Here is a 25,146-nt window from a genome sequence, read left to right as displayed (position 1 = left end):
CAAAAAATTATACAAGGGTCAAGTAAGGCTGTGAACTGTGTTGTGCAAACCCTGTATTTTCATCAGCCTCCTTTGCACACTTAACCCATAAGGTACAGGCTCCTCCAACTGGATTTGCACTGTGGTGAGGTGGCCACAAGTCCACATTTGCAGAGCAAGGCCTGAAGGACCTTCCCTCATATTCCTTTAGAAAGATGAGGTGTGCCCAGTTCTGGGGGTGCTGCTGACTCTTCCTGCCATCTTTCACTGGTCCATCTGCCCCAGCAAGTGACAGTGCAGAGCAAGAAAGAGGACTGGGATTTCTGGAGGGACCTAGGCTTCTCCTTAAAGGACTACTAATATTGGCTGCTGCAGGAGCAGATGGGATTTGCAGGAACCCCCAGCTCCATCTGTTCACAGTAGACACGATGAGCCCAAGATCCAGGGCACAGCTGAATGCAATGGCCAGCCCAGCATTGTCAGCTGGAGGTGAGGAACAAGTGGGTCAGAGCAGCAAGATTAGAAAACAAGCAGTAAAGGCTTCTTTCTCTAGAAAATGGCAGAAAACACTTTTCACCACTTGAAATATGCCTGTGGTAGAACCGAAAGCCCAGCAAGGCCACCTCTTAAACAGGCCTGGCTGTCCTTTGAGCAGCCTTATTTCCCTTCTAAGCTGCCCATGGCTGTGGCTGCACTGAAGGAGCCAGAGCTGACTGCAGCGTGCAACCTTTTACTTAGTGGGTGGAGCTGGCACAGCAGCATTTGTAACCTCAGAAGCCTGAATAACCCAGTTTCTAAAATCATCCTACTTGCCAGCCTATGCAAAGAACATATAATTAGAGCAGCTTTGACTATTTCTGTTGAAATAGCTCTTGCAGCTTCTTCTTAGCTCTGATAGCAGGGATGTTGCTGCTTCTGCACTAATTGCTGTAACAATCTTCCAAGGGCTCAGTCCTGCAGTCAGGATGTACCATTCCTGCTGAGCATGCTGCTCTTAAAACTAAGGGACTGTCAGCCCTGGCAGAGCAGGGAGCAGTGCTGGCTGATGTTCTGCAAGTTTTTTCTTGCATAGAAGGAGAAGACATCCTTACTTGTTATTGATCTGGTTCTTCAGTGTAATCTGCTCAGCTAAACTCCAGTGTAATCTCTGCTTCCATCAGGCTCTCCACAGCCAAGTTCTGTCAATGTCCATGAGTTCTGCTGTGACTCTCAGGAACAGTCTCCTACTGCTGCAAAAAAATTAACCTCTTTGGGTAAATGATGAGTTCATTTAAGACAGTATCCCTCACTGATTAACTTGATATTTATATGGGGAGAAGATGCTTAAGCTGCCTTGGCTCTCTGTTACTTGTGACACTTTTACCATTCTCCACAGTGGGAAAGCCTTCTCCTTGTTTTGACTGTGTCTCTTAGTTATCACCTGATAGTTCCACATCTAGAGCACCAGTTTGCCTCTCCACAGCATAAACTCCTAGAACTGCTCACCTCAGATGGGGCCACATTTGAAGTGGACTTGTTTTGTCAGCTATGGCAATCTCAAACTCCAGCTGTGCAGGCACAGATCAACTCTGTATCCTGGAATGGCCTGGGATCATCAGAACTTTCCACCAAAAGGCAAAGCTTCTTTTTGAGAGCCTTGGCCAGTCTTGGTGGGGTCAGGCTATGGCTATCAGCAGACCAGGATCTTGCCTGTGTAACACAGGTTAGAGTGGTGTATTTGAAATACTTTAATGCGAATTTATCACTCACTGCCTCTGGGGCATTTGCCTGATATGTTGCAATCATCTGGATATTTTAGCAGAGTTTCAATAGACTTGCGTCAAAATAATTTTGCCATCATCTTGACATAGTAATGTAGTCTCCAGTGGCTGCAGTGACATTATTTTGCCATCATCCTGATATCATCTATTACAGCATCGTGGTCCCCATGCTCTGGCATTGCTGAGCACTTTGCCTCATTATACTATTTTCATAAGCTTGCTCTGAAAATTTGTGCAAAATAGCTCATAGCACGTTACATGCATGGGGGAGTTCCCTAAAATCAGAAAAGATATTTCAAGTATACTGATCTGCTATTTTAAGAACACTCCAGATTTTTAACATTTTTCCTTTAAATGACCAAAATGTTTAATTCATACAAAACTGCCAGAAAAAATGTTCACTTAGGAGGTAAATGATGTTTTACTCAGAGTTTGGCAGGAGTACTGGAAACTGGTTCCAAATTATGCTTTGTTAAACTCTTCATCATTAAAGGCAACATAAACTTAATCTTTTTGGGGTGTACACTGGAGGAAACAGTGCTTATTGCAGCCTGAAATAGCCTCAGTATTCTTATGTTTGTGATCCAGTGATGTCTGTGTTTGGGATCCAGCTTATTTTGAACAAGCTCAGTCCTTTACTGTATCATTTTAAGTCTTGATCACAAACATATCCCAAATATCTTCAGATGCACAGATAATTTCAGAAATTGAGAGTATTGCTGCATTGTCTTGGATAGGGAAGGGCTTATGTCTGGGCTTAGCCTGGCCACATTTAGCTAAAGCCATCTCAAACTTGGCCATATTCTGAGCTCAAGACAATTTCTCCAGTGGGATTGTTCATGTGAACATTAAGTACACACATAAGTATTTGGAGAATCCAAGAGTGCAAGAGACAGATGTAAAGATTCTCACTGACTTTAAAGGCTTTAAAATGGCTTCAGTAGCTTTACACCAGGTCACTGAAGAGCTTCTACTTCTCATATTTGTAGAAACAGGAGGAAAATTTAAGCTTGGTGCATCAGTCAGTGCACAGTAATCTTGCAATCCTCTAAGTACTGGAGCTTGAAACTTAAGTATGGAAAAATGCTGTCTGTGGTGTTTCAGCTCTCGGCAAGCACCAGGAATGCTTTCAGCAGGGGGTACACCACTGACATCACTGGAGACCCAGTTGCCACAGGATTGATGCTAAGTAGCAGTTCATATTTTGCAAGCTTTTTGTAAATTGCTGTAGAGTCCCTGCTTCTTAACACCCTGCCTTGGGATTCTCATATCTCTATTCCATGGGTCTCTTTTTCACCTTTTTTAGTTAATCACATTTTCTAAAGAGAACAGCAGTAAAAAAGAGGTACCCAGTGAAGGTATTAATCCTTTTTTTCATGCCCTCATAGGAGGCCACCCAATTATAAACAAAAATGTTTTTAAAAAAATAGTTTGGTTATTTCTTAATCAGGAGAAAATAGCCGGGGTTTCTCTTTTTTTTTTGCTATTGATGTTACCCTTTTCAAAAGTACACACGTAGCAGGAGTTTTAAAGTTTCAGCTTTTAAACTATGTTGTCTCACATTCCAGTACTGATCCTTGCAGTATTGTCTCTTGGTTGGCTGCCCTTTCATTTCTCTTCAATTACAGCTCCCTCAAAAGCTGTATAGAAAAAGATGCAAAAGAATAACACAGGCCATTATTCTAGGCTTTCAGTGGTGATAGACTCCACTATAGCAGACATTCAAATAATGACTGAACTATCACTCCCCTCAGAAGCTGTTCTAACAAAACACCACCAACAAAATTCATGGGGTTAGTTAATGTTTAATCGTGACAAGTTATGGGATGATATGGAATCACTTTTTGTTCAAACCCAGAATTACCTCATGGTTCTGTTAGCTATATTAAATCTTCATTAGTCCAAAAACAAGACTGAAATCAGGCCATTCATACACTGACATCTGCTGAGCTTGCAGATGAATAAAACTTTGTGCTTCTTCCCTACATTCAGCGAGTTGGCAAACGAATAATTATTTTCTGTTTGTATTTTGTTCATACAAAGCCATCAAATCATGGTGCAAATACATGCAATAGTAAATCTCCCATTGTCTCTAAGCAGAGCCATGTCTGGGTCCATCTATATGCAAGTTGTAAAGTCTGTCCTGAAAAAAAAAAGCTGCCTGGTAACCCTGTGAGTATGCCAGCAATCATAAATGTGGTCTGTTTTACAGGGCATGCTGGAAAACTCCTTGTGCTGGGAAAAAGTTCCTGACTGCAGCAGCCACTGTGCCCGGGATGGGAAAACAGGCACGTCCATTAGTGATTCCTTTGTCAGTAGGAGCAGCTTATCTTCATAATGCAGCCAGGGGAAGGCTGAATTCCTATCAGGAAAACAGACAAGGAGCTACTACTATAAGCTGAGTGGGAGGAGAAACATAATGTGGACCAGGTCGGTGGGACTCTGCTGAAGGGAATGAGAGGGGAGGTAGATAAAATGAAAATAGGGTCAGTGTCAAAATGTTTAATTAAGAGGCAGCAACAGTGGAGTGAGCAGGAACAGGAGATCACAGGAGATAAAGGGATGGTGGGGAAAAGTAACAAACACAAAAAGCTCAAGGATCCTCTTTGAATTCTCATGGGGTTTTTCCCAAGGAGAAACATTCCTTCTGGGAAAGAATATCTGGTAGGAGGTGCAGGTGTGAAGCCTGAGAGGGTTTCGTTGATCCTCAGCATGGAGGGGGCAGACCCCGAGGAAAGGGGCCCTGCTGCCAGAGGGAAGGAGATGCTGTGTGAGGAGCACCTCTCCCATCTCAGTGTGGGTGAACAGCAGGAAATGATCACAACAGGGACAGGCAGGTAGAAAGCCCCTGTGCCCCAAAGGGAGGGAGGGAATGGCTTTTGTGAGCCCAGTGCTGAGGCTGAGGGGGTGAGATCTGTGAGGAAGAGCTCAATGTGAAGGAAAAGGGCTTTTTCTCTGGGTGCCCAGAGGCTAAAGCCCAGCACAGAGTGTTTAAGATGCTTCTGCCAGGCTCTGCTTGCATCTTTCATTTTAAAACAATGACTATAGCTATTCCTAATTTATAGTAGGATGCTCAGAGCTGGCAGATCACCAGCGTTGTTTCTTCTCTCCTTGGATTAACCCAGTGTTCTCTGCATTTCCCTGAGTTGCTGCCACCAGCCTTGTTGTTTTGAATCCTGCAGCACCCGCTCAGTCAATCAATCACCACAATCAGTGCTGGCATTGAGACACAAAATAACACAGAAAAAAACCCCACCGTGTAACCCAGGGAAGGGCTGGGTGGCACTGTGAAATCAAGAGCAGACACATCCTGCCAGTGGCTACATAACCTCCTCATTCCCTGCTCTGTGTTTATGTGTGTGAGTATGTACATGTATTGTGTGGCTTTCCTCTTTCCTCCTACAAGTCTGAGAAACTTGGTCCAATATGCCAGAAAAACCTACTGAAACAGGGAAATAATGGATCCTCTTTATGCCTCAAATCCAGTCCAGGCTAAGGAGAATGGGGAAAGAAGTTGTAATTAAATAATTAGTTTTTATGTATTCTTAATACGTGCTTTATTAGCATGTAACTAAGCGCTGTTAACTGAATGAAATATGTTGTGTAACAGATCACACCTCCTTTACAACTGACACCCTCAGATAGAGATCAGTGTTTGTACAGGAGGGGAATGCAAGAATTCTAGTACATTTTGCCTTTTCAACCAGCAGACAAGCTCTGTCTTTCTTCTGATTTCCCCAATTTTATTATCATTTTAGCAGTGTCATCTCACGCTGTGTAAGTTCAGATAAACTGACTTCCTCATTTTCTGGGAGCTGTGACTTTCTTACAGCACTGTGGCTTCAGTGGGCAGAGATAGAGTGACATATGTCTGGGGCTGCTGGGGGTGGTAAGAACATGAATGTGACTGTGAGCTTAGTGATAGATATTCCAGTTACCATTTTAATGGAAAGATTCAGCAACTGTGTCATTCAGAGCATTCTGCACATGGTTAGGTCTCCATTTAAACATGTTTGTTGAAGGGAGAAGTTCTTGGCTAGTGGCCAGTGATCCCATGTCCTCTGTCTGCATGTGTGTTACCCACAGGCTGTTGTGCAGAGGGTAGGACATGATCTACATGAGACTAACTTGGGCTTCAGTACTTTGTTTCCCTCTGCAATGAATTCTTAGCCAGAGCACGGAGTGCAGGCACTGTTTTTGCCCAGCAGCTCAGTTTTTTGGGCACATGGAGCACTGAGTGAAGTCCCTTTGTGTCCTTCAGCAGCAATTCCCACCTGAGCGCTGCCACAGGTGCCAACAGCGGATGGTAAAAACCTTGGGCACTTGTGTTTGCACCTTGGCAGGGGAAGGGCTGCCAGCTGAGCTCCTGGTTCAGCAGAGTGCTGAGAAGCTGGTTGAGGTGCAGAGGAGCCTGCAGGAGGGATCACCTCTCTGCTGGAGCTGAGGCACCGCTGACGCACCCGCGGAGCCGCTGACGCCGGCGGCCGGGGCTGTGCTGTGCCACTGCAGCAGCCAGGCAGGGCTGCCATGGCCCTGCAGGGAATTGTCCTTTCAAACTGGGGGAATAGTAGCCCTCAGAAAGGGAAGTGGGTTTTTAGAGGTCATCCAAGTCTGCCACAGCTTTAAAAGCATGACATCTTGCATACTCTAGAAACCTTCCAAGGAGGGAGGCTCTATGACCTCCCCAGGCAATCTTTTCCAGTGCTTAACTGGCCATATTATTACCCAGGGTTTCCTAATGTTTAACCTAAATTTCCTGTGCTCCTGTTTAACTCAATACTTCTTATCCTATCCACACTGGATAAGGAGGACTACTTACTCCTTTCCTCTTTTAAGTGCATTATTCATAGGTAGTCCTCCTCAGACTTTTCTGCAGACTATATTGAGAGCATTCCTTCCAGTTCTCCTTGTAGCTTGTGTCTGCTGGGCCTCTGGCTGCTCTCAGTGCTCTCTGCTAGATCTTTTCTGTTTGGTATCTTCTTTAAAGCTGAAAGGACTTGCCACAAAATGCCTACACTGCTCCAGCTGTGAAAAGTTGTGTTGTATTCTAAGCAAACATCCTCAGAATGGCCTGGTATCACCCGTGCAGCGCTTCTCACCTTTACTGTATGCAGAAACTAAGCTTTGATCTAACATACAAGACTGAAGTAGAAGTATTTCACAGGAGCAAATCCAGGGCAGATGCCTATAGAAATGTATTTAACATCCAGTTTGAGAGACAATTTTGTAGGTGGAGGGAGACTGTATTTTTCCTAGCTCACTTATGATCATGAGGAGGCTGATCTTGAAAAGCTTTAATAAAGTTGAGATTTATCTGTTGCTTCTCCTCCATTCCCACTGAAGGAAATTAAATTGGTTTAACAAATCTGTGTTTTTGACAAAGCCATGCTAACTGTTACTCATCTCCTTGTTATTTCCTGAGTGGTTACAAATAATGTGATTGTTTCCATATTTTTCCAAAAACTGACCTTCACTCACTGCTCTTTAATTCCCCATTACAATCTTTTCCCTCTCTGTAAGGAAACACACTATCTGCTATTTTTCTGTCTTCTGGATACTCACCCATATCCCTTAAGACCTCCACGAAAACCACTCGTGGCCCTGAGATTGCTTCAGGTACTTCAGTAGGCTACTTTAGGATGAGTTGTATCTGACCCAGACAATTTGAAAGATCTGATTTATCTAAGCACTATTTAATCTCTTCTTTCCCTGATTTCACTTGCGTTTCTACCTCTTTGTCACTCTTACTGTTTCCCACCTAAACTCATTTGACCTTTTTGGTAAAGATAGCAGGAAAAAACCTTCAAGCCCCTCAGCCTCTTCAGCATCACCTGTCAATAACTTTCCCTGCCTTGTTCAATAGAAGGCAAACGCATTTCCCTCATCTTCCTCTCTTTATGAAGTATGATTACATCTTGTTTTCTTGTTGTCCTTTCTGCCCCAATGTGTTCCCATTTGACATTTGTGATTTGGGCCCTACACTCTCTCTTTTCTTTTCTCCTGGCCCTCAGTAATCTGACCGAGGTTCAATTTTCTGTGCCTTCCTGGTGCTTGAGGTCAGAGAGGAGGAGTCCATGATTTAGCTGAGGTGATTCCTTACAACATTTCAAATGGCTTTGCTGCTTTGGGATAATTTGCACTCATGCTGTTAATAGAACTATTTTAAGGAACTATCAGCTACTCTGAGTGCATTCCCCATGAGATAATACTTAAAATTCTCTGAGTTTATTTAATATGGCTTTTTTCAAGTCTATTGCTTCTATTTGCTATTCATATTTGCTTCCAGGAGCAGTGGGTTTTCTCATTCCGTGATAACTGCCACCAAATTGCATTTTGTTTGCTTATTTTTAAACCTATTTCTCCTGACTCTTGAAATGAGGAGTAAAGAACATTCCCTTCAGTTGCTTCTCCAGCTTTTTCCCCTGCATGACATTGGAGTTTGTCCTGTGATCCCTGTGTGTCCCAGCAGGCATCTCCATCAGCCTCCTGCCTGTGCCTCCACGGTCTCCAAGCCCTGGATGTGTGCATGATTCATATCCTTGCCCTCCAAAAGAAGGAGTTCTGTCCATCTGTTCCTTGTGGCTTTGCTCTGCCCACCCCACCCCACCCCCCCATTGTGACAGCACCTGTGTTCACTGCCTCTGTTATTATTAGCCAGGGATTTTCAGCTGGTTATCTCTGCCTGTGTTTTGCACTGTGGGATGGATCTGTCTGTGGACAGCATTTTGTCCTTCTCCCTGAACAAGCTCCACTAGTCAGATTAATATTCCAGTCATGTGAAATATCCCAACAAGTTCCTTGTGCCAATTGATTCGTAATTTTGAGCACGTTTTAAAACTTCCAACTCCTCCTGTTTATTCCATGCATTTCTTGCATAAGTTCTTGTGATTACTTTTTTTTTTTTTTTTGTGATTGCACCCAGCATCTATCAGGAGTAACTCTGGGAAGTCAGTGGGTCGTATTTTGCTGTCATTTATATGAATGTCAATCCAAATGATTCTACTGATTGGCAAGAAGCTATTTCAGATTTACTTACATGAGGGTAAAGGAAGAATTTGGCCCCCTGAAATGAATTCTGTGTGAAATAGGTCTGGGCCAGGAAGGTTAACATGTTTCTCTAATTGCTAGATGTGTTATATTGTATGTAATCAGTGTAGTGGCAATAAAATATGACTGCCACACCCAGACTATTTCATCAGTGAGCTTTTTTGAATCCTTTAATTGTCCTTTGCTTGTTACTGTGTTCACATTAATAAGGTGCAGAGTTTAACATAATTGAAAAAATAAATTAAAATTATTAAAAAAGAGAACTCTGAGATATGCAGGCAAGCAGAACTGTACCATGTACTTTGTGCTACAGCAAAGCAGCAGAATGAGATAGAAAAAGTCAGCTTTTGAGGTTTTATTACTTTTTGCTTTGTGATGACTGGCTTCAAGCCCACACATTTCTTGAATACACAATAGGGAGTTGGGCAAGACTGCAGAAATAAATTTTATTAACACACAATCACTGCAGCACCAGACAGAATAATCTCCTTTAGTCTCCTCTAGCTGGCAGAGTCCTCTTTGTACCAGGTCAAGTCAATTAGCAGTATAATGTACAACAGGTTTTATTTAAAAAGGGTTTAATTAAAGTTTTGTTACAAAGCTCATACAAACTAACAATCTGTCTTTTAGGGATATGTATTATCTAGAAATTGATTTTAACTTAAACACTAATTCATAGACTGTCCCCTTTAATAAGTATAATTCCTTGGAAGATATTAAGATCCTCCTGCCCCAAATAAATTCAGGTCCTGATTCAGCAAAACATGTAATTACTAAGGACTTCAATGAAGCCACTCATGCACTAAAAGCTGAAGGTGTGCTCCAGCACTTTGCTGAATCGGGGCCTTACTGTATAACCCTGCCCTGATTACACACGGGGGCCAATTCAGCCCTGTCTTTGCTGAGAAAGAGACTTAAAGCCATTTGTGACGCTTTTAAAATATCTCATACAGGCCAGTAAGGATGGGAGCATTTCCTTCTTCTACATACAAATGGTTTGCACAAGTCCTGGTATCTTCTCAGTTCTTACACCCAAATACAGTGATTGACCTGTGTCACCTGTGAATATATTTTTCAAAAATAGAAAATATTCACCCTACTAATTCTATGGGTTTATTTCTTTTTTTTCCTCTTCCCAAGAAAGCAAAAGCTGGCTCCCCAGAAGATGCAGCTAAGTAGAGCTACATTAACTTAAATGGAGCTGTGGTAGTTTGTGCTGTTTGAGGATGGTAGCCCAAAAGTTCAAATTGATGTTCTTAATGAAGACTAGCAGTGCTATTCTAGTAATTGCTAAATACAAACTTTCACCTGATTGTAATCCCTATAGAACAAAAATACCCCTAAAAGCTGAAGAATATGTCACATTTCAGGATAACTGATAATTCATCATTGTATGTGATTTTATTATTATTATTATTATTATTATTATTATTCACAAGCTATATGATTTAGAGTAACAAGCAAGTGACTAAAAGGGATTTGTGTGTAGAAAAGATCCCAGGGGGGTTTTCTGGCTCTCTGCTGGGCAGTGTGATAAACTTTTCCCCAAAACCTCTGGATCATTAATTCTCCCAGTGACCAGGAGGCAGGTGAGCTGGGCTCTGCAGTCAGTCCAGAACGTGCTGGGTGTTTGGAGCATGTGCTGGAGCCAGGGGTGCTGGAGTAGAGACACTGGAGCCAGACATGCTGGAGCCAGGAATGCTGGAGCCAAGGGTGCTGGAGCCAGGGGTGCTGGAACCAAGGGTGCTGGAGCCAGGGATTGCTGAAGCCAGGGATGCTGGAGCCAAGGGTGCTGGACCCTGCTGGGGCAGCCCCCCATGCTGGGAGCAGCCTTGGGCAGCCCCACAGCTCCCGTCCAGGCAGAGCACAGCCACCAATCCCCAACAATGGCCAGAGACACTGAGAAGCCTTAGAAAGGCATCTGTCTTCTCTTCCCAGCATACTTGGGAAAGTTGCGCCTATTTTTTTGTTGTAATGTTTATTACCAAAGTAAAGCCTCCTCGTTTTTTATTTTTACTTTTTAAATCTTTGAGGCGCACGTAACAGCGGGTCCGAATTTGCTTTGATTGATCTCCAATCTGGTTCTGCTGTGTTCTTTCCCCGTGGTGTAAATCTAGGCTGCAGCTGGTAGGGGTTTGTTGCTTAAAAAGAAAAAGAGCCTCAGTGCCACAAGTAGCAGGCTTGCATTGCCTACTTCTATGTCCGAATAGCCTGAAAACCAAAATATAATTCAAATACTACTCTTCCTGCCACCTTCTGCCTGAGCCCTCCAGAGCTGAGGCAGGCAAGGCAGGTGTGTATTTGAAATATATGACAAGATAATAAAACAGGGGGCAAGCGGAGGGAGAGAGAAAGAAGTGCATTCAGAAAACGTGTGGAAAAGAATAAAGCAAAACTTGAATAGAGCAATAAATTTTGTGGGACAAGTCCTACACTGAGAGCTTCAGTGACATATCCCTTGATTTCAGGGAGGCTGCTGACACTGAGCTGTTCAGGAGATTTTGCTGTGATGGCCCTACTTGTTTGAGCAGAGCTGTTGGGTGGGGATGCCTGGCCCAAATATACATCACAGCCTGCCTGCTAGCTAGAAGAACAGGCTTGCTCATTTAAAATTGAATCAGACTTCGAGCTTAAGTTTGCCACAGAGAAACATAAGGAATGAAGTAGTTTGCAAAGAAATCTTAAGCAATCGAATAAATTCTCAAACCAAACTCTTCAAGATGTGTCCAGGATTAATGCCCAGGCATATTAAAAGTTCAACATGCTGGTCAAAGCATATTTTACAAAAAACCTGAAGAGCCCTAGCACACAAGAGGGTTCCTGAGGAATAACCAGCAGGCTCAGGTGTGCTGGAGGCACAGGGCACAGCTGCTGTTCCTCATGGAGGCTGCCAGGCTGAGGGACAACTGAGCCCTGCAATTAAACAGAAATATTTTCCATGCTTGGCCTCCTTGTTGGCCAGTTCAGAGGAATTGAGTATCTCCACTTGTCATTTTACAAGTCCATGTGTGACCACATTTTCCGTAGTGTGTGGAGAGAGAGAGACAGAGATGAGCATTTAAGGACACAGGTACTATTTCCCTGGCTCTGCATAAATGGAATGGCTGTGCTGGAATGTGTGCAGAGCCTCAGGTGTGAGCACTAATGGCAGGAGCAGGGAGGCTGGGATGAGCTGGTGGCAGGGATAAGAGAGGCAGGGCATCAGGGATGAGCTGCTGGGAATGGTTGGATGTTGCAAGGTGTGCAGTGCTCCAGCCAGTGCAGGTTGCTGCACTTCCCAGCAGCTCCCAAGGTCCTGCAGCCTTCCAAAGGCAGGTTTAAAGTTAAGTGTGTTTTTAGAAGTGCAGTTGAGTTTGAGGCCAAACTGATCAGCATTTTAAGAGTTCCAGCCCAGAACTGTAAAGCAAAATAAACCCAGGCCTCTGTGTGCCAAAGCCTAATGTGTTAGCCCACTCTTTCATCCACCCTTTCCTTCCCTCCCCTCCAGAAACAGTCTCACCCAGTTTTACTGTACTGTAACGGAAAATAGGAACCAGAATGCACTGGGACCTCCTTTACCAATTTTTTTTTTTTTTTTTTTTTTTTTTTAGTCCAAATAGGTCCCATAGACCTCTCACCAAGTGATTTCGGTTCTCTCAGTCAAAGTAACCACATGGGATAAAATGCAAACAGCATTAATCCTCAAAGACAAAATACAGCAGAAGAAAGAGTCGAAGTGAAAATTAAAATATTTGCAAATGAATGTAGCCAGCGTCCACCGTCCTTTTCACATTCGAAGTGATCTTCCTCTTGGAAAAAAAAAATAAATTAAGGTCAACATACAAACTTCCTCTGCTTCCTGGAATTCTTACATATTTTCACTATGATAACATGATTTGTGTGTGTGTAAATGCGAGGGGAGAGGCGGCCGGGAGCTGGCAGAGATCCCCCTCCCCCTCGGTCCTGGGAGAATGCCTGAAGCATGAGCTCAGCTGTTGGGCTCCGGCATGGTGTCATACACTTCCACAAGCAAATTCACAGTGACATTAAGAAAAGAAGATCTGGGGCCCCGGTCTCTAAAGTGTTCGCAGTGTCCACGAGGCAGCTCCCGCAATAAAGGCTGTTTATTTGTTGAATTAGCAAATTGGTGCCCGTGGAGGGGGGTTGGAAATATCTGAGCAGTCCTGGGGTTTTCTTTGGTGCAGTCACAAAAGTGTGTTTTCTCCTATGAGAGTTCGCTCTGACAGAAACTCAGGTCTTTGCGTTTCTGCTTCCTCCCCCTCCTCCCTCATAAATAAATGCTCTTAAAGAAAAAAAAAAAAAAAAAGGTAGCTCGCAATTAGCCATTAATTAAGGCCTTTACTGGTTTAAAATAAATAGTTGCTGAAAGCTTAGGATGAGGATCTCAGCACAAAGCACATCTGTACACCATGGTGTGCTTCTGAGAAACAGAATTTAAATGATTTGCATATGGCCACCTAAATATTTAATGGGTTTGCAATTTAGGAAAGCTGGCTTAGAACTATGCTGTGCAGCCTATCGTCTCCTCTGGCTCTGCTGGCTATGTTGGGTCAAACGTGTTGTTATTTTTAGGGCCTGATCCTGGAATTTCAGAAGCTGTTCAGAGCCCTTAGCACCATTTTAAATGGGGGCTCCCCTGCAGCATTGTGCCTGCACACAGCTGAGCCTAGGATACGTTCAAGTTCCTAAAGCTGCTGGAGTGTTTGAGAATCTTTAAGCCCAAACCTGGCAGTGTTGTTCCCTCCACAAAGAAGTTTCACACTAGCATGGTATCAGTTCTCAGAGCTGCCTTACAGCCCCTCTTTCTTTCCCTTGCCCCCATCCCCCCGACCATGTACACGCTCCCAAGCCCAGCTAAGCATTTCACGAGTGTGCAGGGCTGAATGCACATTCACAGGAAACAAAACCGTGAGATACTTTCAAAAATGCAGACACACACACACAACACACACAAGGCTTCTAGACAGCTCCAGGCAGGTGCAGTGTTCATGCTCCAGCCGACTGTCCCGTGCTGCAGCAGGACTGAGGCATTCCGATGGGACTGGCCACAGTCAAGTATTAACTGAATGGAAAAGTTAAAGGGATGAAAAAAAAAAAAAAAAAAAAAAAAAAAAAAAAAAAAAAAAAAAAAAAAAAAAAAGCAGCTCTTCCCAGTGGAATTGTAGCATTCTCTTCCCCTCGTCGCATTCTTTTGAGCTCATTCATTCCTTTGAGCTCCAATAACAAGTCAGCTCTTTGTATATGGTGAGACTTGTAATGGAGAAGAAATTCCCTCAGAAGCAGAATCCTGTCTTGCACTTTTTGCAGGGATCACTGTGCTTCTCTGCCAGCCACAGGGAGATTTCTTCCCACTTCCACTTCCAGGCAGCCTCTCTGGCACAGACCTGGTCTCTGTGCTTTAGGAATCAAGTCTCCCATCACAAACATGCATCCAAATAACCAGCATTTTTTGGAGCGGTCATTCCAAGTGCTTCATCAGGTAAACACTGTGGGCTGACGAGGCCAATAGCCCTGGGGATTCTTAATCTCATGCAGAATCAGGTTTTACTGGCTAAATCCCAGTAATCCAAAATTCCTGTTGACTCCAATGGGAGTTGCAGGTGCTTGAAAAGCTCAGATTTATGGATCGCTTCATTCATCATTCCACTGCAGCCTTGTCTGGACAGGAAGACAGTAACCTTTAAAGAGCAACACTTCACAACCATTAAGGAGCTAATATTTTATGCATTTGTATCACAGTTGGCTCCAAAGCCAACCTTGGCAAGTGTCTGGAGGTTTCTCCTGAGAGTTATTTTGTGTGTTAATACTGCTGCTCTGTCTAAGGTGTTTAAGGGTTGTTTCTCTGATCCTTCTTCATTAGAGGTAATTGAATAGTTTAGAAGCCCAATCACTGTTTGGCTGAGTCTTCCAGTCAACAACCCCACTGACTGAATAATCGCTCACAAGACACAGAGGCACAAAAAGATAAGTTTATCACAATTTTCCATCACTCAGAACATCTTCAAAGTGCTTGACAGGCCACTAATTACTTTTTTATAAACAGCTGTGGATTCAGATCTTGCCAAAATGCAGAAAGATTCCTGTAAGTCATTATTTCAATTTCCCTACTTCGCTGGCGACTTCTGCAACAACATCCTCCCCACGATTCCCTCACTTGGGGGGAAAAAAAAATTCCCTCCAGTTGCTTTGCAAGGAGTTTCTGTGCAACCCCAGGTGCCAGCCCCTTCCTCCAGGCTTCTGAGCTGCTCTGTGTTCTTTCTATGCGAAGAGATTTCATTTCACCACCCCCAGTGAGACAGAGTCTACCTTCTGCCTGAGGCAGAGCTGCAGCTCAGCCATGCCAATTATAAAAGATGCCTCCCAAACGTGTATTCCTGGTTTCCAGAGTGACTCCAAAGTGCTACCACACCTATCTTCCGAGTGGCTAAAAGTTACCAAAAGGCAGTGTGGTCACAGGGAGTCACATACCGTGCTGATGAGCAGAGCATGAATTCCTAACTAGACAGTCAGGGACACTTGGATTTTCCTCCTGAAATCCCCAACTGACGGAGACAAATCTACTCTTTTTTTTTTTTTTTTTTTTTTTTTTTTTTTTTTTTTTTTTTTTTTTTTTATTGTGGATGAATTGCTGTTTGGCTCTCCATGCTTTGCTGGGACATACCATGGCTTGCTTTCCTCCTGGGCATTACACCCAAAGTTGCACTTGTCTCTTGCCCCACCTCTTCAGGCTGCTCTGTATCAGGTGAGATCCACCTGAGAAAAGTGCTCCAAGCTCTGCCATCTCATTGCCATTGACTTCAATCCTGCTGTCTCAAAAAACACTTTCCCATGTCCCCTGTGGAAGCTCATACCAGCATCTTCCAAAAACCTTCAAAATAATGTGAATTTTGAATGTGTGATCACTTTCATCCGTGGACTGCTGACTCCCCAAAAGCCTCAGAAATCACTGCACCAGAAATTGTGTTGAGATCTGGGGTTGGGTGTCTAGAGGTTACAGCTGGAGCAGAGCAGCATGACTGCTGTACAATAATTCAGCAGCAGGCTGGGGTTAGGGTCACTTGTGCTATAGATATTTCAAATCTATCTGATTAAACAATGTTACTTAGTGGTGGTTCTTTTTTCTAGTACAGTCAGAGCTGGTTTTCCCTGTCTAATAATGGAAGAATGCCACCACCTTCAGAAGTGATTTCTAAGGACTGATTAAGGAATATTTGTTCAACTTAGAGAAGAATGAAGTCCTACATATATGTTAATACATCCCCACTAACACAGAATGGCTTTTTGTTGTTCTCCTCTGTCTGGAACGTGGACAAAAATTTATAGTCTCCTGCTGCATCTAATTAGTGAATCTGACCCTTAAATTGAAGCACTAGAGGTTTGTGATTTCTAAGTCAAATATTTCTAGGCTCTATCATTGAAAAAAAGGCTTCACGAAAGACTCAAGAGATGCAGTGGGATGATTTTTAAAAGCTGGTCAGATACAGGCAGAAGATAAAGGCGTGCTCTGAAGCAGTTGCATGGCTGTCTTGGTTCACATTCACAACGCAGAGCGAAGGTAAACTGCTCTCAGCATGGATATGTGGGAAGAACTTGGCCTTGTAGAGCTCCCTCCTTGGTACTAGCCAAGATAAAAATACATCAGGAATACCAGCATCGAGGAAACTAGCATATGGTGCTACCACAGAATGGAATATGAATATACTTTAGAAAACCATTATTTTTCTCTTGAGCAGTTTCTCATTAATCTAGGTGCCATTCATTCCCTGCCTGGATTTTTCCCCTTTTTTCCCATGAAAAGAGAGGATATGCTTGAATTAATTTAATTGCCAATGTTTTTATCAAATAGTTGTGGCAGAGATAACTTTTCCTAGCCAGGTTAAATGGCCCCTTCAGCTCAGCAGTTAACACCTATTGTTGCTTTGAGCTCCTCTGCATTGATTTGGGATCATAGTGCTATTAGTGCTGAACTATCTTGGGAAGTTCCTTTTCTCTCTCATTCTTTTTCCTGCAAGAGCAAGATGATCTCATCATAATCTGGCAAAGAGTTGTTTTCAAATACTTAAGGAAGAGCCAGAGTGCTCGAAAGGAATTCAGGGGTTCATTTCCAAGCCAGTTGAAAACTGTCCCCAAATGAAAAGGGCTCCTTCCTTCCCAGTGTGAAGGATCACTGGAGGAACAGTGAGGTGATCACTGTTCTTCTGTGGGGCTGTTGTGGCTGTGGGAAAAAGGCATCAGCCAGGGAACATCCCCCAGGGCTGGAAGCTGCTTCCCACCTTTTCCATCCTGCCACGGCAAAACTCTGCTTCCCTCAAGGTAATGTGTAAACTGCAGGTGATGCTGCTCCAAACAGCAGCGGGTACAGTTGGAAGCCAGAGCAGGAATGATCAGAAGGCAGAGCAGGAATGATCACCATCACCTGTCTGAGACAGAGGTGTTTTCCCTGTCCCAGCTGCACCAGCCACAGCAGCAGGGAGGGAGCAAAGCTGGTTCATGTCCATCTCAAAATCTTTAGCTGCAGAAGTTGCACCGGCTGGTCCTGTGAGGCTGTGCCCTGTTCTCTTGTTCCCAAGCTTAGTCTATTCTGCCCTGGACATAAACGAGTGAGAAGACAAAAAAAAAAAAACAAAAAAAAAACCAAAAAAAAAAAACCCCAAAAAAAAAAAAAAAAAAAAAAAAAAAAAAAAAAAAACCAAAAAAAAAACACCACAACCAAACAGCTATCCTCTTTATTCTGTCATTTCTGCCACCACTGTCAGCCTTGAACGTTTTGTATTTTTATAAACACAGAACTCATTAGGGCATGCAACTGACTTGAGAAAAGTGATGGTAAAACAGGGAGGGGGTTTTTTTGGAGAAAAATATAAAACCGAACCCCTTCTCTGAACACTGAGATGGGTATGGACCAAATTCTGCATGCAGCAGAACTGTCAGCACCTTTCACCAAATTCGAAAAATGCCATTGTACCCTGTAGCACATCCTGGCAGCTCCAGCAGTAGCTGAGAGACTTGTCTCCACCCTGGAGTACTTCCCTTGAGAAAGGAAAGACAGCAGAGTGGGTAGCTGGAATTAGAGGTGTGAACACAGCAGAAGGACCAAGAGAAAGTCTTAAGGAGTAGTGGGGCTAAATGAAAGAAACACTGTGCAGGAATGTTTTGGGTGAGCAGGAGCAGGAGATGGGCAGGAGAACAGAAGGTCCTGGGAGGGGAACAGCCTGACACACATGCTGGAGCTCCCAAGGGCTCCCAGTGGTGTTCTTCTTTCTGCCTTTTACAAGTGCTGGCAATTCAGCTATCATTCTTGGCCCTGATGTACAAAGAGTAACAATATTCACCATCCCTTTTACAAAACTTGCACGTTGTGTAACTGACTTGTAAGTTATACCTTCCTAAAAGCAGTTAAGTTCAGGCTGTTTCTTGAGTTATATGAGTTATCTGAGGTTTCTGGTCTTGTGCTTTCCTTTGGGAGACAGGGAGGGTGGTGGCACAATTTCTCAGGACCATGCTGCCGTATTTATTTGAACAACAAAATGTACAATCCTGGATGGATGCCATAGTTTTGTTGGTATTGTATTGGACATAGAAATATATCTTAATAGCTTTTATTCATTCCTGTACTGAAGGGAAGTAAAGCTTTATTTTTTTGAGTCAAGAAATCTGACACTAGTGGAGGCACCACACATTTCTACAGAAGGCTGCAGCCTCTAGCAAACAGATGCATATTTATATGACAGGATATGCTCAGTAGCCCTGGGAAACCAAGAATTGAAATCAATAATTTCTAGTAAATCACAAACTGACATTGGCAGCATCCTAGCCTGGCTGAATATCTGTTATCATCACAGACACTCTTTTTTAATAAACAGAACATACAATGTTTCATGCATTGGTTTTGCATTTTCTTGGCAACTGCATCAAAATATAATTTCTAAGCATGATCCAAGGGATCTCTGACAAAGGAAAGAGGGTAACATTTGTTTCTGTGAGCTTTATGGGTTTAAATCTCAGGGCCAATTCTGCCATCAGGTAGTTTATGAATATTCATGTAAATTGTTTTGAGTTGAAGAATATGTAACTTTGCCATGTATCTGGCATGGAAAGAATACTTTGACAGTCATGAAATAGAGAATGTTTTAAAAAATAGCTTTAGGAAAGAGAAGACAGCTTTAGAAACTAAAGGGAAAATTAAGGAAAAAAAGGTGTGTTTCCTGAGGAAAGCAAAATTATGTGAATGTAGAAGCATGTTCTTATGCTTAGATATTTAAAGCCATTTGGAATATCTTGTATCAGGTATGGGTCAGATTCTGCCTTTCTGTTGACTTCCAGAGGAATTGAGGCAGATCTCTATGTCCCCGATCATTGCCCTTGTGTATGAGCTGTGTGATCCAGCAGTGAGAAACAGCAAGGCTGGAATTGTTGCTGAGCCTTGTTTGTGTTATTCCGTATTTTTAGCGGTGTTTTACTTGCAGTCGAGTGCAGGAGTCAAATAAGTGTGTCCTATTGCCTAGACCTATTTGCTAACCTGGAAGTTTGGCAGGTGATGCCTGTCACTGTTTGCTCCTGATCCAAACCTCCCCCCATGTGCTGGGAGCTGGTTCTGTGCCCATTTGGCTGCTGGAGCAGTTGATAAATGTGACAACGCTGCTGAACATAATGCTTGGAGAAAAGGCATCTCCTGGGGAGAGACTGGGGCTCCTTTAAACAATGCCTGAGTGTTTGCAGGTGCCTCTCTCCTCAGCAAATGACAGCTTTTATGCTTAGATGTAACTGAGGCTGCAGGTGGAATGTGCAGCAGCCTCAGACCTGCAGTCCAGCACAGGGTTTGTGCTGGGCAGAGCCAGCAGCAGCCACACCAAGAGCACACATCACAAGTCAAGAGGGAAGGTGTTCTATGCACAAGTCAGAACTGGAGAAATGTCATTCATTATCAAACATTTCAATGTATTGTTGCTGACAATAGAGCTATTAAATGTGATATTATGCTAATTTGTAGCAGCTTCTGTGCTTTTTAATGAAAAATCTCACAGCTGCAAGATGGTCAGACCTGAAATGTCTGTAAGTCTTCTACAAAAGCAGCTCATAGAAACTCAGAATGGTTTGAGTTGGAAGGGACCTTTAAAGGTCATCTGGTCCAGACCCCCTGCACTGAGCAGGAATATCTTCCAACTATATCAGAGCCCTGTCTGAGCTCACCTTGAAAGTCTCCAGAGATGGGACATCCATCCACCAACCCTCTGAACAACCTGTCAGCACCACCCTGATCATCTGTGTGCTTCCCTCAGCACCTGGGTAATCCCTTCCATTTCTGAGAGACTCATACATAATGTTAGCTGTGCCTAAGTGGATCTCTGAGCTATGCAAATAATTGATTTCTCAGTTTAAAAACAAAGTTCAAAAGACATCAATTTGAAACAAGCATTTGGCCACTAAGCAGACTTGATTTTAACTGATACTTTAAGTAGAAGGCAGACACTTCATGTGATGCACTTTTCTGAAAATATGAAGGAGTTACTCATAGAGTTGTCATCTTTTTAACGCCTAAGCAGAGAGATTACATTGGTCTCTATTTTTCCTTATAAAAGACAAAATTGTAATTCACTTTATACAATTTTGTAAAGTAGTTCATGAAATGAACTGTTATGAACTGAAATGTTAGTATGGCCATCCATCCTTTGATGATCTTACCTATAGACTCTTCCATGGGAACTCATGTAAATAATGACTTATGGAAGTTGAAGGACTTATAAAAAGTTGATCATACTTGTTCTTCTTTCATGTCAAGAAAACCATGCTGAAAACCTTTAGTTAACTGCATACAATCAAAAGCTTTTTTTCTTGAAGCTTGTTTTCCTAAAAGTAATGTTTCTTTTAAAAAATTGAATCGATACATTACCAATTATACACATATACATATATTTTTCTACATGACTTACAGAATTACTCAATGTAGCAAGCATTACTGAGTAAATTAAAATTGTTTATTGATCCATTTTATCTATTTTTAGGTATCTTCCATATACTTCTAGTGGGAAAAAAAATCATGTATTGATGGGACTGAAAAGAGAAAATGGAAAGGCAGTAGAGGTAAATTAGATATTAGGAAGGATTTCTTTACTGTGAGAGTGTTGAGGCCCTGGCAGAGGTTGCCCACAGAAGCTGTGGATGCCCCATCCCTGGAAGTGATTGTGGTGAGGTTGGGGCCCTGAGCAGCCTGCTCTGATGGAAAGTGCCCCTTGGCAGGGGATTGGAGATAAATGGTCTTTAAGGTGTCTTCCAATCCAACCCATGGCGTCAAAGAACGGTTTGATTCTATGAAAAAGGACATGCAATTAACCACATTCACAAATGACCTGAGATTTACTGTTTTACTGTTTTACTCAATATGATGTTACTGATACTGATAGTATTGTAACTTTCAGAAATTAATTGGAATTTTGCATGCATTAGTAATTTCATCCCCAGTTTATTACATTGCACTATGGGGAAGTACCCAAAGGACATGAGCCTTCCTGGTTCTGAGTATCAGCCAATTACAGATTGGCTTTGCTTAAAAAGAAACTTGCTAAGAGGCTTGCACCACTGCCTGCAATTTGTCCTGCAACTGTTCAGTAAAAGTTTCTTTTCTATCATCTGTAACATCAGCTATTGCCTGTGGTCAGAGACAAGATACCAAATGAGCTGGATTGCTGATCTGATCTAGCACAAGAAATGCAGTACTGACTAGTCCAACTGAAGGTTCATCTAGCCCAAGCCATTGATTTCACCTGATTTGAGCATCCCAGCACATACCATACAGGGCTGATCTATCACACCAGCCCAGTGCCCCAGGTTGGGCAGCATGGGCACATTTGGCACTGAGCTGCTGGAGTGACATCCAGAGCCTACACAGCTTAAAGCCAGCAGACTTGGAAAAGACAGTGTTGTCACAATTGTGTGGTGGACTAACTGCTAAAAGTGTCTTGGTTTGATTTCCCTCTGGGAGCACAGCCCACCTTACAGAGGAGAACACAAACCACTACCTGGGAAGCAGATCCCCTCAGCCACTAAAGGCAGCAGCATCATTCTGCTGCAGAGCAGGCACAGACAGGACTCCTCTACACCCTACCCATGTCATCTTCCTTCTGGGGAAGGCTTTTGGTCTAGTTTTATGAAGTGAACAAGGCAAATGACAGTTCTTAGGAAGTATTATCATCCATCAGGAACTTCAAATGTTTGGCAAGAGTCATAAATGACAAAACTCCATGACAGTAACTGGTGTGCACTGGAGGTGCTGCATAGAAAAACTGACATGGACCCGCTGTTCATCATCTGATCATGGTGTTGTCAGTAGGTGCAGCTGCAGAGTGTGTGAATGAACGCTTGCGTGCCCCATGTGTTCCATAGTATGTATTTTAGTTCCAAAATCTCCAGAGAGAAAGATGGGAGCCCTCACACACACTTGTATCTTCAGGAGAGGGTTTCTGACATTGCACACTGGGCAGACAGGGGCACCTCCTCCCAGGTGGAGCTTCATTCAAGCATGATGAATGTGAGCCTTCACTGAGCCTGCTCATTTTAGGGGACTCCTGCTCAGCATGTTGGCTCTTTATGCTGATGCCCTAATGCTGTGTTTGGGCCTCAGCACCTCATGTAGGGTTGTAGTTTTGGTCTGGGCGGCCCAAACATCACATGTTGATACACCTCCCTTTAGTCACTGAAACCTTTTGAGATCTGGCCCTCAGAGGCTGTAGAATTCAGGGTGTTTACACCCACAAAAGTTGATTATTTTTGTGTTTTTTTTTTTTTTTTCAACTGACAAAATAGATCAAAGTAATTTTAAATAATGTAGAAGGCAAAAGCACTAGAAAAGCAAATGAGTAAATTTCCAAACAATGCAAATTGAAATGCCACAAATACTGCTCAGGGAAGCAGGCCCATTGTTACGGTTGTCACAGGCAAGCCAGAGGCTTCAGCAAAGCTAAAAAGCAATATTTCTCTGTTGATGAACTGATTTTGCCAATATTTATTAGCTCAGGGTACAAAGATGGGTTTGGAAGTCTGTAAGTTTACTGCAAGTTGAAGGTGATTGCTGTCAGGAAAACTTTCAGGAAAGTGAGGCCAGATTCTGGCTCCACTTTTATGTCTTTGGTTACAGTAAAGGAGTTGTATTCAAATAACTTTCTTCCTAATTTTACAGAGCATAATTTACTCATATCACTGTTTCAGGGATGATCTTAGAAACCAGACATTTTATTACAAATGCTACTAAGTCTTCCACACCTCATCCATTGAGTCAATGTACTGGGACAGGGTTTCTAGCATCTCCAATTTATCAGGATAGGAGTGACAATTGTAGTGATTTAGCAAGGCAATAAAATGAAATTATACCAGCAATTATTTGTGGACCCAGTGTGCTCTCCTAGCTGCCTGCAGCTTGCTCTTCCCAGTTCTTTCTGCACAGTCCAAGAGGAGGTCTGAATAGGTTCTCAGCTTTCAGTTGATGATCTATCAAAATTAGTATTCAGAGGTTGCAGCTTGTAGCAAGCACATTTATAGTCATATGAGAAGTGCATGGCTTTATGGGAGCTCTCTATTTGGAATTGTGTCTGTCTTCAAAAAGACATGTACATAGCACAAAAGATGAAAATGAAAGAACTCTGCTGTTTCCTTCTTGCTAACCTGGGTTCACCTGGGTGGGATGAGTTTAACCCTTTTGTGTCAAGAGTGCTGAATACCAGATGTCCTAAAGGGACAGGAAACTACACTCTGTCAGAATAACTCAAACCTTTACACTTTATGCTTTGGGGTCTCTTTTCAGTGACTTGAGCACTTTGATTTGGAAGGGGAAAAAAAATATATTGCCAGTAGCTTTCTGACCTATCTGACTTTGTACTAAATGAACTTGAAGCTCTGCAAGGAAGGTGCCAAGCATTCTAAGCAGCTTTTTTGTGTGTTAAAATTTTCACCACGGGCTGGTTAATTTTCGCCTTCATGCACGGAGGAAAAAAATTTAAATCCTTGGATCTGCGAGGTGTCCAATTTCTGTAGAGAAGAAAGTGTTACTTCCCCTTTAAGCCTGGCGCCGTTCGTGTGTGTGAGTGTGCGGTCTGTGTGTGTGAGTGTGTGTGTGTGTCTCCTCCTCTTTGAGTGACACAGCACTTAGATATGCCTATCAGTAACTTAAACCCCACAAACTCCACCTTCTAAGTGAGGAAGCTGTGGGTTGATGGAAATGTAGTGAGCAGATCGAGACAGACAGTGAATCATTAGCAAACTGCAACGCCAGGATGAACTTGTCTGGAACCTAAAAGGAGAAAACAGGCTGCGAGTCCTCTGCGGCGCTGGGTTTGCTCAATACAGCCAAAGTGGATCTAAAAGCCGGTTGATCCCCAGTCCAAGATGCTGCTGGTTTCCCAGCGGGTAGAAGCACCACGGATGGAGCCACATATTCCAGTAAGTAGCATTTGAAATCGATATGGGCTGGGAAAGTAGGAGCTGGTTTTAAAGGACTTAAACACCCTCGGAACAGTTGCTCGCCGGACTCGGCACGGTCGCAAGCCAGGCTGGAAAGTTTGCAGGGGCGGTTCAAGAAAGTGCCCACCTTGGGCTGGCTCTGCCCGCGGGTCCCGAGTGCCGGGGCCGCCGCACGGAAAGGGGACAGAAACTTGAGGGGAAGAATTTCGCCCTCCATTCTGGTCAGAGCTGAAGTCGGACCACGGGAGAGGAGGGCAGGAGAAAGGGAGGGAGTCCGTGGGCTTTAAAATGGTGGTGAAGAAGGTGATTTTGCGGAGCCGGTGCGGTCCCGGGCACGGCGGCGGCGGCGGGGCAGGCAGCGCGCGGCAGCGGGAACGCTCCGCGGGTTTCCGTGTCGTTGCTCGGGTGGTGACGCGCTGGGCTGCGGGAAGAGGCGGTGGATGCTGCGGGAAGAGGCGGTGGATGCTGCGGGAAGAGGCGGTGGAGGCTGCGGGAAGAGGCGGTGGATGCTGCGGGAAGAGGCGGTGGATGCTGCGGGAAGAGGCGGTGGATGCTGTCGGGGGCGAGCGGGAGCGGGGACCCGCCGCTGCGCCCGGCGCCGCCAGCCCGCCGGTTCTCGTGTCAGTGCGGCCGGGCCGGCTCAGCCATCGTCCGGGGATTTCCAGCTAAACTTGGATCAGACAGGCAGGGAAGGATAAACCTGTCATCGCCCGGGGACTCCGCCGTGGAGGGTGTCACGCGTGGAGGGGCTAGCGCTGGTCCCTCCAATATTTTTTTTTAAAAATAATTCCTGGTATGCGTTGGCAGCCGCGTGCCTGGTTATTTTGGGAACCTGAAGCGCACGTTCGACAAGGCAGGATTGTGAACAAAAGGCTCGTCCGAGCCCCGAAGGAGCGCTGGGTTGTTATCC

General features: G+C 43.8%; 1 protein-coding gene across 4 annotated transcripts in view; it reads left to right on the top strand.

The window, feature by feature from the left end:
* MAMLD1 (mastermind like domain containing 1) overlaps nt 1–25,146 on the top strand; it is a 245,354-nt gene that overhangs the window by 138,237 nt on the left and 81,971 nt on the right. The window contains exon 1 of one of the 4 annotated variants that reach the window (XM_083876309.1): nt 22,771–24,215. The exons of the other annotated variants lie outside the window; for them this stretch is intronic. Within the exon in view, the coding sequence (XP_083732435.1) occupies nt 24,162–24,215 (54 nt within the window). The 5' untranslated portion in view covers nt 22,771–24,161. Of the gene's footprint in view, nt 1–22,770; nt 24,216–25,146 lie in introns of those variants that run through there. 4 annotated transcript variants of the gene reach the window in all.

The sequence above is a fragment of the Zosterops lateralis genome, assembly GCF_965231275.1.
Source record: "Zosterops lateralis genome assembly, chromosome: 21".
Lineage (NCBI taxonomy): Eukaryota > Metazoa > Chordata > Aves > Passeriformes > Zosteropidae > Zosterops > Zosterops lateralis.
The sequence above is the reverse complement of the archived record's forward strand: the minus strand, read 5'-3'. Positions and strand labels throughout refer to the sequence as shown.